The sequence below is a fragment of the Podarcis muralis genome, chromosome 7 (genome assembly GCF_964188315.1).
Source record: "Podarcis muralis chromosome 7, rPodMur119.hap1.1, whole genome shotgun sequence".
NCBI classification, from domain to species: domain Eukaryota; kingdom Metazoa; phylum Chordata; class Lepidosauria; order Squamata; family Lacertidae; genus Podarcis; species Podarcis muralis.
Window position 1 is genome coordinate 74,295,669 of NC_135661.1, and position 12,253 is coordinate 74,307,921.

A 12,253-nucleotide genomic window follows, 5' to 3' on the forward strand; every position below is an offset into this window, starting at 1 on the left:
TTGGGTGCTGCTGTTCCCGAGGAGTGGGAGGAGGAGGGCGGTGCCTCATCCACTTACGAGATCACGTCAGCAGGAGGATGATGATGAGGTCCTTTAGCAGAGAGATAAAATCACTAAAGTGGAGCAGCTGATTTAGGAGCTGAACGTGCTCCTGATCCATGATCACAACAGCAAATCTCTTGCTACATCTCCATTGACCAAAACTGCCTCCAGTTGGGCTCATGGAGCAGATTAGAGGATTAACAACCTAATTAAACTGGATTCTCCTACCCTGTTGGTAACCAAAGGCCTGTTGTGCTTGAGATCACATACCTGCCAACATTTCACAAATGATAACGGGGAGATGCTCGCAGTGCCCTTAATTCTTGTCCTTCTCCAAGCATGTCCTACTGCTACCACTATCACAAATTGGTGACGCCTGTAAGTTTGCTCTGCACAAATTTTAGGAGCAAGAAGGTGCCTGTTCCTTGAGGATATACTGGGAGATTTTATTAACCAACAGGGTTGCCAGCAGTTTGAAATGCACCATGTTTTGGGAAGGGCTGTAGCTCTGTGGCAGAGCATCTGCAGAAGGCCCCGGGTTCAATCACCGGCATTGCCAGGTGGGACTGGGAAAGTACATCACCTTTGAAATCCTGGAAATCTGCTGCCAGTCAGCATACCTGCTGCTGAGCTGGATAGAGCAATGGGCTAACTCTATCTAAGGAAGTGTCCTACATTTCTAACTTCCAGATGCTGTTGGAGCCTGACTCCTATCTGCCCCAGCCAGCATGGCCATTGGTCACAGGTGAAGGGAATTTTAGCTCAGTTAAAAGCACCAACAGGTAATGGAAATAACTCTGCCTGAAACTCTAGCAGAAACCTAACCTCTAGAGAGCCAGTGTGGTGTAGCAGTTAAAGTGTGGGTTATTACGACCTGAGAGACCAGGGTTCAAAGCCTCACTCAGCCATGAAGCTCACTGGGCGACTTTGGGCCATTCACTGCCTCTTAGCCTAACCTACCTCACAGGGTTGCTCTGAGGAAGGGGAGGACCATGTTTTGCTATCTTGAACTGCTTGGTGCAAAAGGTGGCACATAAATGCAGTAAATAAATAAAATGTCTGCCTGAATTACAGCAATTATATTTAAACCCGCATCAGCCCAGATTAGATTAGAATTTGCAATTTGGACATACTTTTGTGTGTGTGATACATTTCCTCTCGTTTGGCCATCCCTCAGCGGTAACTTTCGAAACAGCTACAGGCCCAGCCCTTCATCAACTAATGTTTGCTCTACAACTAATCCAGAATGCGGCAGCTAGACTGGTGACTGGGGGCGGCCGCCGAGACCACATAACACTGGTTTTGAAAGACCTACATTGGCTCCCAGTATGTTTCCGAGCACAATTCAAAGTGTTGGTGCTGATCTTTAAAGCCCTAAACGGCCTCGGCCCAGTATACCTGAAGGAGCATCTCCACCCCCATCGTTCTGCCCGGACACTGAGGTCCAGTGCCGAGGGCCTTCTGGCGGTTCCCTTCCTGCAAGAAGCAAAGCTACAGGGAACCAGGCAGAGGGCCTTTTTGGTAGTGGCGTCCGCCCTGTGGAACGCCCTCCCATCAGATGTCAAAGAGACAAACAACTACCCGACATTTATAAGACATCTGAAGGCAGCCCTGTTTAGGGAAGTTTTTAATGTGTGACATTTTAATGTATTTTTAATCTTTGTTGGAAGCCGCCCAGAGTGGCTGGGGAAACCCAGCCAGATGGGCGGGGTACAAATAATAAATTATTATTATTATTATTATTATTATTATTATTATTATTATTATTAATCAATCAGCTGATTTGCAGTTTAGGAGGGTTGAATTGAATCTCCTTTCCGGATGTTTTGCAAACAAAGCAGCACCTTGCCCTCAAAGGACACTTTTGTTGGTGTTGGGTGGCTGGTGGTTTAGTTCAACAGGAAATCAAGCAATCTGTTCCAAGGGGGTGAAGGGATCCCAGCATGGACACAGCAATACTGTCTAGTAAAAGCAGAAAGAGAAGGGTCCGTCTTTGCGCCAGTCTATTCTCTGACCCCACCCTTCCGATCCTTCCATCTCCGCCTTAATAAAAGGGTCAGAGATAATCTCTGTTTATGCAAGGGGATTAGGCATAAGGAAGAGAGAGAATCCCACACAGCTCCTGCGGCATCAGCAGAGAACATCTGGCCACGCAGGGATGGATTTAGTTGTCTTTGGCTTTGGAAGGGCTGAGGGCAAGAGGAAATGGGCAATGCAACAGTCACAGACCTGGCAAGTTTCATTCCTTGCCACCATAAATTCGTAGGCTTGACTTGAAAAGCTTTCCACTTTTAAAACTGGCTGGCCCTCACTCTGCGGCTGTTCTCATGCACCATTTATCACCCCCATGGTAAACTGCCTCAAAAGCTTAGAAACCACTTCTATCATTAATTGCATTTATATCTCACCTTTTCATCCAAAGAGCACAAGGTGTGATGTACATGGTTCTTTCCCTCCTCATTTAATCCCCACAGCAACCCCAAGAAGTAGGTTAGGCTGAGGGAGGCTGGCCGGCCCAAGGTCACCCAGTGGATATTTAATGGCCCAGTGGATATTTATTGCAGCAAATAATAATAATAATAATAATAATAATAATAATAATAATAATAATAATAATAATAATAATAATAGAATTTATATACCGCCCTATACCCGGTCTCAGGGCGGTTCACAAATGCTTTTATGAACAAAGAAGAGGTCATTGATATGTGTGATGTGCAGAAGAGAGGGGAGGGAAATGTAAGCATTTGATCACTGGGGCCGAAATGCAAGAAGTATAATATGTGGCGTTTTTGCACAAAGGACACACGTGCAACAGGCGCAGTCTGTGTACCAGCAGGAACTCTCTGGTTTTGCCAAGTGAATTGCGCCCGTAGTTCCAGAAAGGGCGGCGGAGAACTACGATTCCCAGCACGCAACTGTCGCCGCAATGAATCTATCGAGCCTTTCTGTTGATTCCAGCGACAGTTCACGGATGTCGCCGGAAGGCGCCGCTCGCCGCCCAACAACTTTGCGCGACAACACGCTCTTAAAGGCGTGCGATCGCCTTGCGAATGAAGAACTACGACGCCCGCCATGCCCTTGGGGCGCCGCTCGCGCGGTGCACCTTGGGAGTTGTATTGCGCCCGCTCCTAGCGCAGGATAGACAGGGACTCGACGGAACTACAAACCCCATGATGCAAAGGAAGGTCCTAGGAAGGGGGGGGAGAGGGGCGAGAAGCTGCACGCATGCGCAGATGCAGAGGGGGAAAGCAGGGAAGACGTGAGATCAGTAAGTACCGGGGGTCAACGGGAGTGGAGGGCGGTTCAAGCCCCTAGACCCGTCTCCTCAGGAGTAAGTCCCGCTCAGTTCCATGGGGCCTGCTCCCGGGTAAATGCTCGCTTTCCCGCAGTAGAAGCAGAGGCTGAATGGCCACCTGTCATGGGTGATCTCGCTGGGATCCCTGGACTAGATCACCGTCAGGGTCCCTTCCAACCCGACAATTCTGTGACAGGTCCCCCTTTCCCCGACCCCGAGGTTGCTTGCAATCCTGGCAGGGGAACCTGCGGCTCTTCGGGGCTCGCTGGACTCGTAACTCCCATCATTATCCCTGGGCAGGAGGTGGGTGGGCGGGAGTTGGAGCCCAGCAACCCCCAGATGGGTTTCGCGAGTGGGGGAGTCGGGACCCCTTGCCTCCGTGCTGTGGGTCAGGATATGGGGGAGGCTGCGTCTGGTTCTTTGCTGTGTTTCTCATCCTCCCCTTTCCTTCCTTCCGGAGGCGGCAGGTGGGACGACCTCGAGTCTCGACCCGCCGGGCTGGCTGCGAGATGACCCTTTTCCACTTTGGGAATTGCTTTGCCCTCGCCTATTTCCCCTATTTCATCACCTACAAGTGCAGCGGCCTGTAAGTGTTGGGTGTGTGTTTGTGTTTGAGGGGTGGTGGGAATGTGAGGTGCATTGTTGGGGGTGATGTGGGGAGGTTCTGGCCGAGCTGGGAGGGATTTCCTTCGCCCTTTATGGTAAAGGTAAAGGGACCCCTGACCATTAGGTCCAGTCGTGGCCGACTCTGGGGTTGCAGCGCTCATCTCGCTTTATTGGCCAAGGGAGCCGGCGCACAGCTTCTGGGTCATGTGGCCAGCATGACTAAGCTGCTTCTGGCGAACCAGAGCAGCGCACGGAAACGCCATTTACCTTCCTGCCGGAGCGGTACCTATTTATCTACTTGCACTTTGACGTGCTTTCAAACTGCTAGGTTGGCAGGAGCAGGGACCGAGCAATGGGAGCTCACCCCGTCGCGGGGATTCGAACCACCGACCTTCTGATCAGCAAGTCCTAGGCTCTATGGTTTAACCCACAGTGCCACCCGCGTCACCCTTTATGAGCAGTGCATTAAAGCAGTAGCCTTTCGAGGGGCACATAACGGATGGGGAACTAGAATGGGAGCAGGGTTTGCATGGGATGGTGTGACCTCATTTGTTTAGTAGGGGTTGTGGGGTATACAAAACAGAGACTGGTTGGGGGGCATGCTGGCAGCCCAGACTTTGTGCGTTTCAAGGCCAGCCTCAGCAAAACTCAGCCACGCAGGTTGATCTGGCAGTTCCACCTCTGAAGGTGATACCCGTGCCTTTTAATGTGTAGGGACACAGGAAGCTGCCTTATATGTCCATCCATTTCAGTATTGCCCACACTGACTGGCAGCATCTCTCCAGTGTTCCGGGAAGGGTTCTCTCTCTCTCCCCCGTTCCTACCTGGAGATTCCAGGGATTGAACTTGGGATCTTCTGCATGTGGTCCTTTTGTAAACCACTGGCAGCCTCAAGCTTGTTGTTTCTTGGGAATTCTAAGAAGCAGAAATATCAGTGCAGTTCCAAAGGCTCAGCCCACTCTCTTGATTCGAAACAGCGTCAGATTGTATCCAAACGCAGATAAGCACTCGGTGCTTGATCTCAGGCGCTGCATGCGAAATTTGGTTATGATACCTTCAGAGGTGCCCAAATGCGTAACAAGTAAACAAACCAAATTTCCAGAATATAAAGGGTGGTAAATAAAGTGCTGGTCCGACTCAAATTACACCCACTGAAGCTAATAGATATGGCTAACAGAGGTCCATTAATTTCAGTACGGAGTAGGGCTTAGCCTATTATGGGCTGCATGCAGTTATGTGAACCGTCCCCACTCTGATGCCCTCCAGCTGTTTCGGATTACAACCCCCCTCATCGCCGACCATTGGCCATGCTGGCCCGGACTGATGGGATCTGCAGTCCAAAACATCTGGACACAGTACTGTCCTTACATCTCATTCTGTGGGGCCAGGGACCAAGAAATAAAAGCTCTGGAGGGGGAAAACAGCCATTCTGCTTCAGAAGTATCCCATCTCACAAAGGACTGTCTTTTTTATTTCTGCCCCTTTCAGGTCAGAGTATAATGCCTTCTGGAGATGTGTCCAAGCCGGAGCTACCTACCTCTTTGTCCAGCTTTGCAAGGTATTGCCCTACCCCTTCGCTGTCGTGAAGCTTTGAGGAAGTAGCACATGAGAATCTGGATGCCGAGAATGTGAAGTCCATTGCAAAGGAGGCACACAGCTCTCTTGGCAACACCCTTGCGCTGGTGCATAGTTTGATGGGTTGTGCCACAGACTTTCTGAGTTTGATCCCAGTGTGGTGTCCAGCAAGGCAGGACTGGGGAATATGGGGCCTTCTCAGTGTTGCTGGACTCTTAACTCCCATCAGCACCAGGCAGCATGGCAAATGGTGGAGGGTGATGGGAGATGAAGTTCAGCAACATGTAGGAGGCCTGTCCTTCAGCGGTGAGAATATTTGTTCTTGTTTGGGCTGTAATTCTGTATCCACTAAGCTGGGAGTAAGTGCCATTGTAGTCTGTCGAACTTCACTCTGAACTGGGCAGTCCTATATATGTGTTAAGAGCCTGATTCTGATGATCACCTGCAGAAGTGAACAGAGACATTGTTACTTCTCTCTCTCAAAGTGCTAGAACTCCTGAGTCTGTCAGTGAAGATGGATGTTGGAAGATTCAGGGCAGACAGAAGAAAAACGCTTCTTCACACAGCACAGTGTTAAACTGTGGAACTCTCTTCCACAGGAGGCAGGAATGGCCACCAGTTTGGATGGCGTCAAAAGAAGATTATAGACAGATCCGTGGAGGATAAGGCTATCAATGGCTACTAGCCACCATGCGCTTCTGAATGCCAGTTACCGGGGAAAACAGTGGGGCAGAGTGTTCTTCATGCTCAGGTCTTGCTTTGGGGGCTTGTCACAGGCGCTTGGTTGGCCACCGTGAGAACAGAATGCCGGACTAGGTGAGCCATTAGCCTGATCCATCAGGACTCTTTGTATATTAGAATCTGGGCGTATGAAGCCAGCTAACAATGGGTACTCAATGGACAGTCCTGTAGGTGTGATTTCAGTAGCCTTTCTTAAAAAAATGCTGTGCTGTGCTAACTTTTTCGCTCTTCCCAAAAGGGACAGGGCCTTTTCAGTGGTGGCCCCTGTACTTGTTGTGAAGTGCCCTCCCTGGGAATAGTGCCCCCCCGACTGTTGCCTTTCACCACAATCCTTAAAATCTTCATCGTGAAATTTTGCTGCTCATTCTCATGGGCTGTAATGAAGGCTTGAATTGGAGAGTGATCTATATTTTCAGGATTCTGGTAGAACATAACTATGTCCATTTGTCCACTGTACATTTCCCTCCCTGTTTTTATAAATGTTTCATTCATAAATGTTGGTTGCTGCCTTCTCTCTCTTACAGATGCTGTTCTTAGCCACCTTCTTCCCGACTTGGGAGGGCGGCGTAGGCGCTTACGACTTCATTGGAGTAAGTCTGGCACTTGGGCAAGCAGGGCGGGGGGGGGGGGGAGCCTACAAGGATGGAGGTACAACTACGCGTATCACATACTACTGAACGTCCTACAACATTGGGAGCATCTGTGCTTGCATAACTTGAGGGATGTGGATTTGGGAGGACAGGGGGAACTGGGGTTTTCCTGTCTGCTGCTCTGAAACCTTTCCTCTTGTACCAGGAATTCATGAAAGCCACCGTAGACTTGGCCGACCTGGTGGGCTTGCACCTGGTCATGTCGCGGAACGCAGGGAAAGGGGAGTACAAGATCATGGTGGCTGCCATGGGATGGGCCACAGCAGAGCTCATCATGTCCCGGTGAGTTGGGCCTTAGCCCCGCCCTAGGGGGTGGAGCCAGAGCTAGTGGGGGAGGTATGTGGGCGGAGCTCAGTTGGAGCCACTTATCCCAGGTGAATGTGAGGTTCTGATGTGGGTTTTTATGTCTCTGCCTCCTCCATCAGCAATGTTGCGTGCTTTTATTTTATTTTTTACGTGCTTTTAATCCACATTCATTCATCTGGAGAAACTATTACGTTCAAATGAACGTAGCAGGCACCAGTACCCTGACTTTACCCACAAAATGCCTCCAACAACTAAAAATGAATAGTACCTATTTGACCATCAATTCCATGGTTTGTTAAAAAAAACCTATTTTTTGTTTCCTTTTTCATCATCACCTTACAATTGCTTAACTCTGCCTTCCTCCTCCCTTTCAGCCCAATTCTTTGCACTTTCAATTTTCTGTAGAATTCCCCACAAGCCTGATATGTTTTTGCAACCAGCTGGAACAAATATTCTCTTTTCTTTCTCTTCCCCCCAATAACTCTTTTAAGTTGTTTAAAGGGTGTCAAGGGGTGTGAGTTCATTCTCATGAAGGTGTGTTTCATTTCTAAAATGATAGGCGCTGGGACTTGAATCTGCCTGGAGGGGCTAATCCTTACGCTGCCGCATAGCTTGGATTGTTGTTGCTTCATTGCTGAGGCAGATGCACTCTGCACATGCTTGAGGAAACTTCAGTGTGTTGGATGTCCCCAAGCTGAACTTTGACACAGAATAAATAAAAAAGATTGTCCAGTAGTACCTTAGAGACCAACTAAGTTTGTTCTGGGCACAAGCTTTCGTGTGCATGCACATTTCTTCAGACACCTTGGTATCTGAAACTTAGTTGGTCTCTAAGGTGCTACTGGACAATTTTTTAATTTTATTTTTACACAGAATATTAGGCTCTGGTGCTACATTCTAGGGAGCCTTTGTGATGAGCAATCCTGAGTGTGCAGCCCTAGGTTTCATTTTGAATTTGGAAAGACTTTCATGGCTCATAATTACAGGCTGACCCCTGGTTGTGCAAGAGCTTTTGGAAGGTTGCTCTTTTTTTCTTTTTCTTTTTGCAACCAGTGTGTCTGTGTGTGCATGTGTCATGTCTGGTTTTGAGATCCTTGGATGTAGCTGCATGCAATCAGCTGTGGCAGGCCAGCTCCATCAGGTCTCCTGCTGTCACCTTGGAGCAGCCATTCCACCAGGCTGCCTCTTTGGGAGAGACAGGAAGCAGAAGGCTCATTCCATTCCCTTTGCCAAAAGCCCAGCTCCATCATTGTAAGAACAACTGTTTACAAATTGGTGCCTGAGTTTGACTTTTTCCTCTTCCCTCCTTGTCCTTTTCCTTTGCGTGCCATGCTTTTTTACATTGCAAGCCTGAGGGTAGGGATTGTCTTGTTTTAATTGATTGCCCACGGGCCACTCTGGGGGTCCTTTTGACTGAAGAGTGGGTACTAAATGCTCTGAAGGAATGAATAAATAAATGTGTGAAGTGCGCCTGACGCCGCTGTGCTTTTGACAGATGCATCCCGCTCTGGGTGGGAGCTCGTGGAATTGAGTTTGACTGGAAATACATCCAGATGAGCATCGACTCTAACATCAGTCTGGTAAGTGCTGATTCTGCTGTTGCCTGTTGCGAGCTTCTCTAAAGCAGTGCCCCTGCTGGCGGGGAGGAAGCACGACATTTGGATAGTCTTCCCTGCTTTTGTTTTCTTCCCCTGCTGTTCTAGTGGTGGTGTTTTTATAAACACAGCAGTAGAGCTGACAGAAGAAACACACTTATGTGTGTGTCCCCCTGTGTGTTCCGATGAATCAATCCAATTAACTGTTTGAGTAAAACTGCAAAACTTTGTATATGGGTCTGAATGCGCGTGAGAATAATAGTTCAAAAGAGACTATAACTCTCAGTGTTAATGTTCCTTCTGAACTGAGCTGTTCTTAAGTGACAGTGGACTAGTTGCATTTTAAAATAATGCATTTTAATAAAATCTATGCCTGCTATGAGGCTTGTATAGCAGGCAGCCTGGATATTTTACAGGTGTGTACTTATAGTGAAGTCACTATCTGAGTGTGGATCCATAGGCAACCAAAACACCACTGTCTATATACAAAAGGGAAGTATTGCATCATATAATTTTGGATTGCCCTCTTCTCAACACCCATCGCAGAGATCTCCTAGTTGACTCCCTTACAGCTCAAAATACAGTCAAACCTTGGTTCTTGAACATAATCAGTTCCGGAAGCCCGTTCGACTTCCAAAATGTTCAACAACTGAGGTGCAGCTTCCGATTGGTTGCAGGAGCTTCCTGCACTCAAGCGGAAGCCGTGTCAGACATTCAGCTTCTGAAAAACATTTGAAAACCGGAGCATTCACTTCTGGGTTTTTGGCGTTCGGGAGCTTAAATGTTCTAAAACGGAGGTGTTCAGGAGCCGAGGTTTGACTGTATCAATTTGCAAAGGCTCTGTAATCCAATATTTGTTGAGGGATGATACTCCTGAAACTACCAATATTGTTTTGCGGTACTTAGCCGAGGTCTTTAAAGCTAAATCTAAAGTTGCCTGATTTATTAAATGGTGGGTATCTAGTCTTTTATATACTGTATTGTCTGTGTTTGGTTTATCAAAGTATTTGGGTGACTTTGTATGATTTTATGATTGTACTGTTTTAACTTATGCCAATAAAGGCTAGTTACAAGTTACAGCTATGGATAACAGTGGTGTACAGGGTGTATGATGTAGCCTGTCTAGGAGAAGAAAAACTCTGGTCCTTAAACTCCGCTGCCTCGCGGGATGTGCCACAGAAAGGATTTGGAATCATTCCTCTCTCTGTTTGCTCCCTTTGCGCCCCCCCATTTTTCTTCTCCCAGGTCCACTATATTGCCACGGCCGCCCTGGTATGGATGTTTACACGCTACGATTTACCCAAACACTACCGACTGCCCCTCACTTTCCTGCTGGGAGTCAGTGTCTACAAGGCTTTCTTCATGGAGTGAGTCACTGGGTGCTCGTAGCTTGGAGGTGGGGCTTGGGGCTTGTGCATTTCAGGCCATGGCTTCCATTAGCTGATTGAATATAAGGCAGCTTCTTCGATTCCTTCAATACCTTGTTCAGTATTGTCTACACCAGCCTCCTATTATTTTAATTCATTGCATGCACATCCTATCTTTCCTCCGAGTTTCTCAACGTGGTGGTTCTCTTTGTCCCCATTTTATCCTTACAACAAACCTGCGAGGGAGGTCAGGCTGAGAGTTGAGGGACTGGCCCAAGCTCACTTAGTGAGCTTTCATGGCCGAGCGGGGATTTGAACCCGGGCCTTCCAGGTCCTAGTCCAACACTCTAACCACTGCGCCATATTGGCTCGCTGTTAGCCTTGGTCAATATCATCCCAGTGGTCAGGGATGCACAAGGATGGCGAAAGAGGGGTCGGCGCTGACTAGAAGAGGCTCTCCAGAGTTTTAGCTGAGAGTCATGTGGGTGGCGCTGTGGGTTAAACCACAGAGCTTAGGACTTGCTGATCAGAAGGTCGGCGGTTCGAATCCCCACGACGAGGTGAGCTTCTGTTGCTCAGTCCCTGCTCCTGCCAACCTAGCACTTCGAAAGCGCATCAAAGTGCAAGTAGATAAATAGGTACTGCTCCGGCGGGAAGGTAAACGGCATTTCCGTGCGCTGCTCTGGTTCGCCAGAAGCGGCTTAGTCATGCTGGCTACATGACCCGGAAGCTGTATGCCGGCTCCCTCGGCCAATAAAGCGAGATGAGTGCCGCAACCCCAGAGTCGGTCACGACTGGACCTAATGGTCAGGGATCCCTTTACCTTTACCTTTACTTTCCCATTCCTACCTCGAGAGCCTAGCGATTAAATCTGGGGACGTTCTGCATGTGGAGCATGTGATCTGCTGCTGAGCTATGACCCTTCCCCAAATATATAAGCATTAAACATTGCAGGATGTTTTCTTTTAAGCATGGAAGTTTTAAGCACGGAAGTTAAGTGGGACCTCCTGCTCTCCTGCCCCACTAAATCCTTACAGCCACAGAAGGACTGTAGTTCTGTGGTAGAGTATCTGCCTCGTATGCAGAAGGTCGCAGGTTCAATCCCTGGTGTCTCCAGGCAGGGCTGAGGAATGCTTCTGTCTCAAACCCTGGAGCTGTTGCCAGTCAGAGTGGACAGCACTGCACTAGATGAACCAGTGCTTTGGTTTGGTGGAAGGCAGCTCCCGATGTTCCTCTGCTCCTTATCAACCCTCTCCCTTTTCTTTTCCTTCCCAGGTCTTTTGTCCATGTTTTTCTCCTGGGCAGCTGGACAGCCCTCCTGGTCAAGGCTGTCATCACTGGTCTCCTTTCCCTCAGCTCCCTGACTCTCTTTGTCACTCTGGTACACAGCAACTGAGGATTCATCCCTTCCCACTCGGGGAGGAGACGTTGCCTTTGCATCCTGGCGGGATCGTCCAGCCAAGTCGCTGTTGCCAAGTTGAGACACGGTTTGATCCTGCCCGCGGTGAGATCTGCCTTAGCACGGCCTCTGCTTGGAGGCGAGGGGAATAATAGTAATAATAAACAGGTTTGGGTATTTCTGTGGTTTGCAATGGTTAAGTTCTTTTTGACTTCATTGGAGGTTTTTAAATGGAGGTTGGGTGGCCATTTGCCAGGGATTCCTTAGCTGCAATTCCTGCGTTGCAGGGGGGTTGGACTAAATGTCCCCTGGGGGTCCGTTCCGGTGCTACAATTTTATGATTCTGTGACTGTTGTCTGAACAGGCCTGTTACGCTGCATGGGAATGGCGTCAAACGTGGGTCTTTGTTTTCTCCTTGAAGTAGGCGTGATCAGTGTCAAGTCAGTGGTGGCTTTGCAAGGAGGTGACTTGAGTTGTCACAGAGTAAGGCAGGGGAGGTGTAAATGCATTGTAGCTGCTGAAAAGCATCTGCGTTAGACCCAGGAACCAAATGCCTGCTAGTGTGTCTTCCCATCTGCCTTCCCCTTGTCAATTAGAGGGCCCCACCACCCCAAAATAGGTTTGCTTTGTGTGAAAATAATTGCTTCCTGCACATCTCTAAATTTAGGGTGGAA

General features: G+C 48.7%; 1 protein-coding gene across 2 annotated transcripts; it reads left to right on the top strand.

Annotated features, from left to right (window-relative positions):
• The first annotated feature begins 3,178 nt into the window (after nt 1–3,178).
• TMEM147 (transmembrane protein 147) lies at nt 3,179–11,760 on the top strand. Of its 2 annotated transcripts, none has more exons than XM_028742571.2 (8): nt 3,179–3,313; nt 3,801–3,926; nt 5,435–5,504; nt 6,787–6,852; nt 7,058–7,194; nt 8,714–8,798; nt 10,059–10,180; nt 11,456–11,760. In XM_028742571.2, the coding sequence occupies exons 2-8, from the start codon at nt 3,850–3,852 to the stop codon at nt 11,574–11,576; spliced, it is 678 nt and encodes a 225-aa protein (XP_028598404.1). In that variant the 5' UTR covers nt 3,179–3,313; nt 3,801–3,849; the 3' UTR covers nt 11,577–11,760. The 2 variants fall into 2 exon arrangements, with proteins under 2 accessions (XP_028598404.1, XP_028598405.1); XM_028742572.2 differs by having other exon boundaries at nt 3,288–3,376.
• The last annotated feature ends 493 nt before the right edge of the window (nt 11,761–12,253 follow it).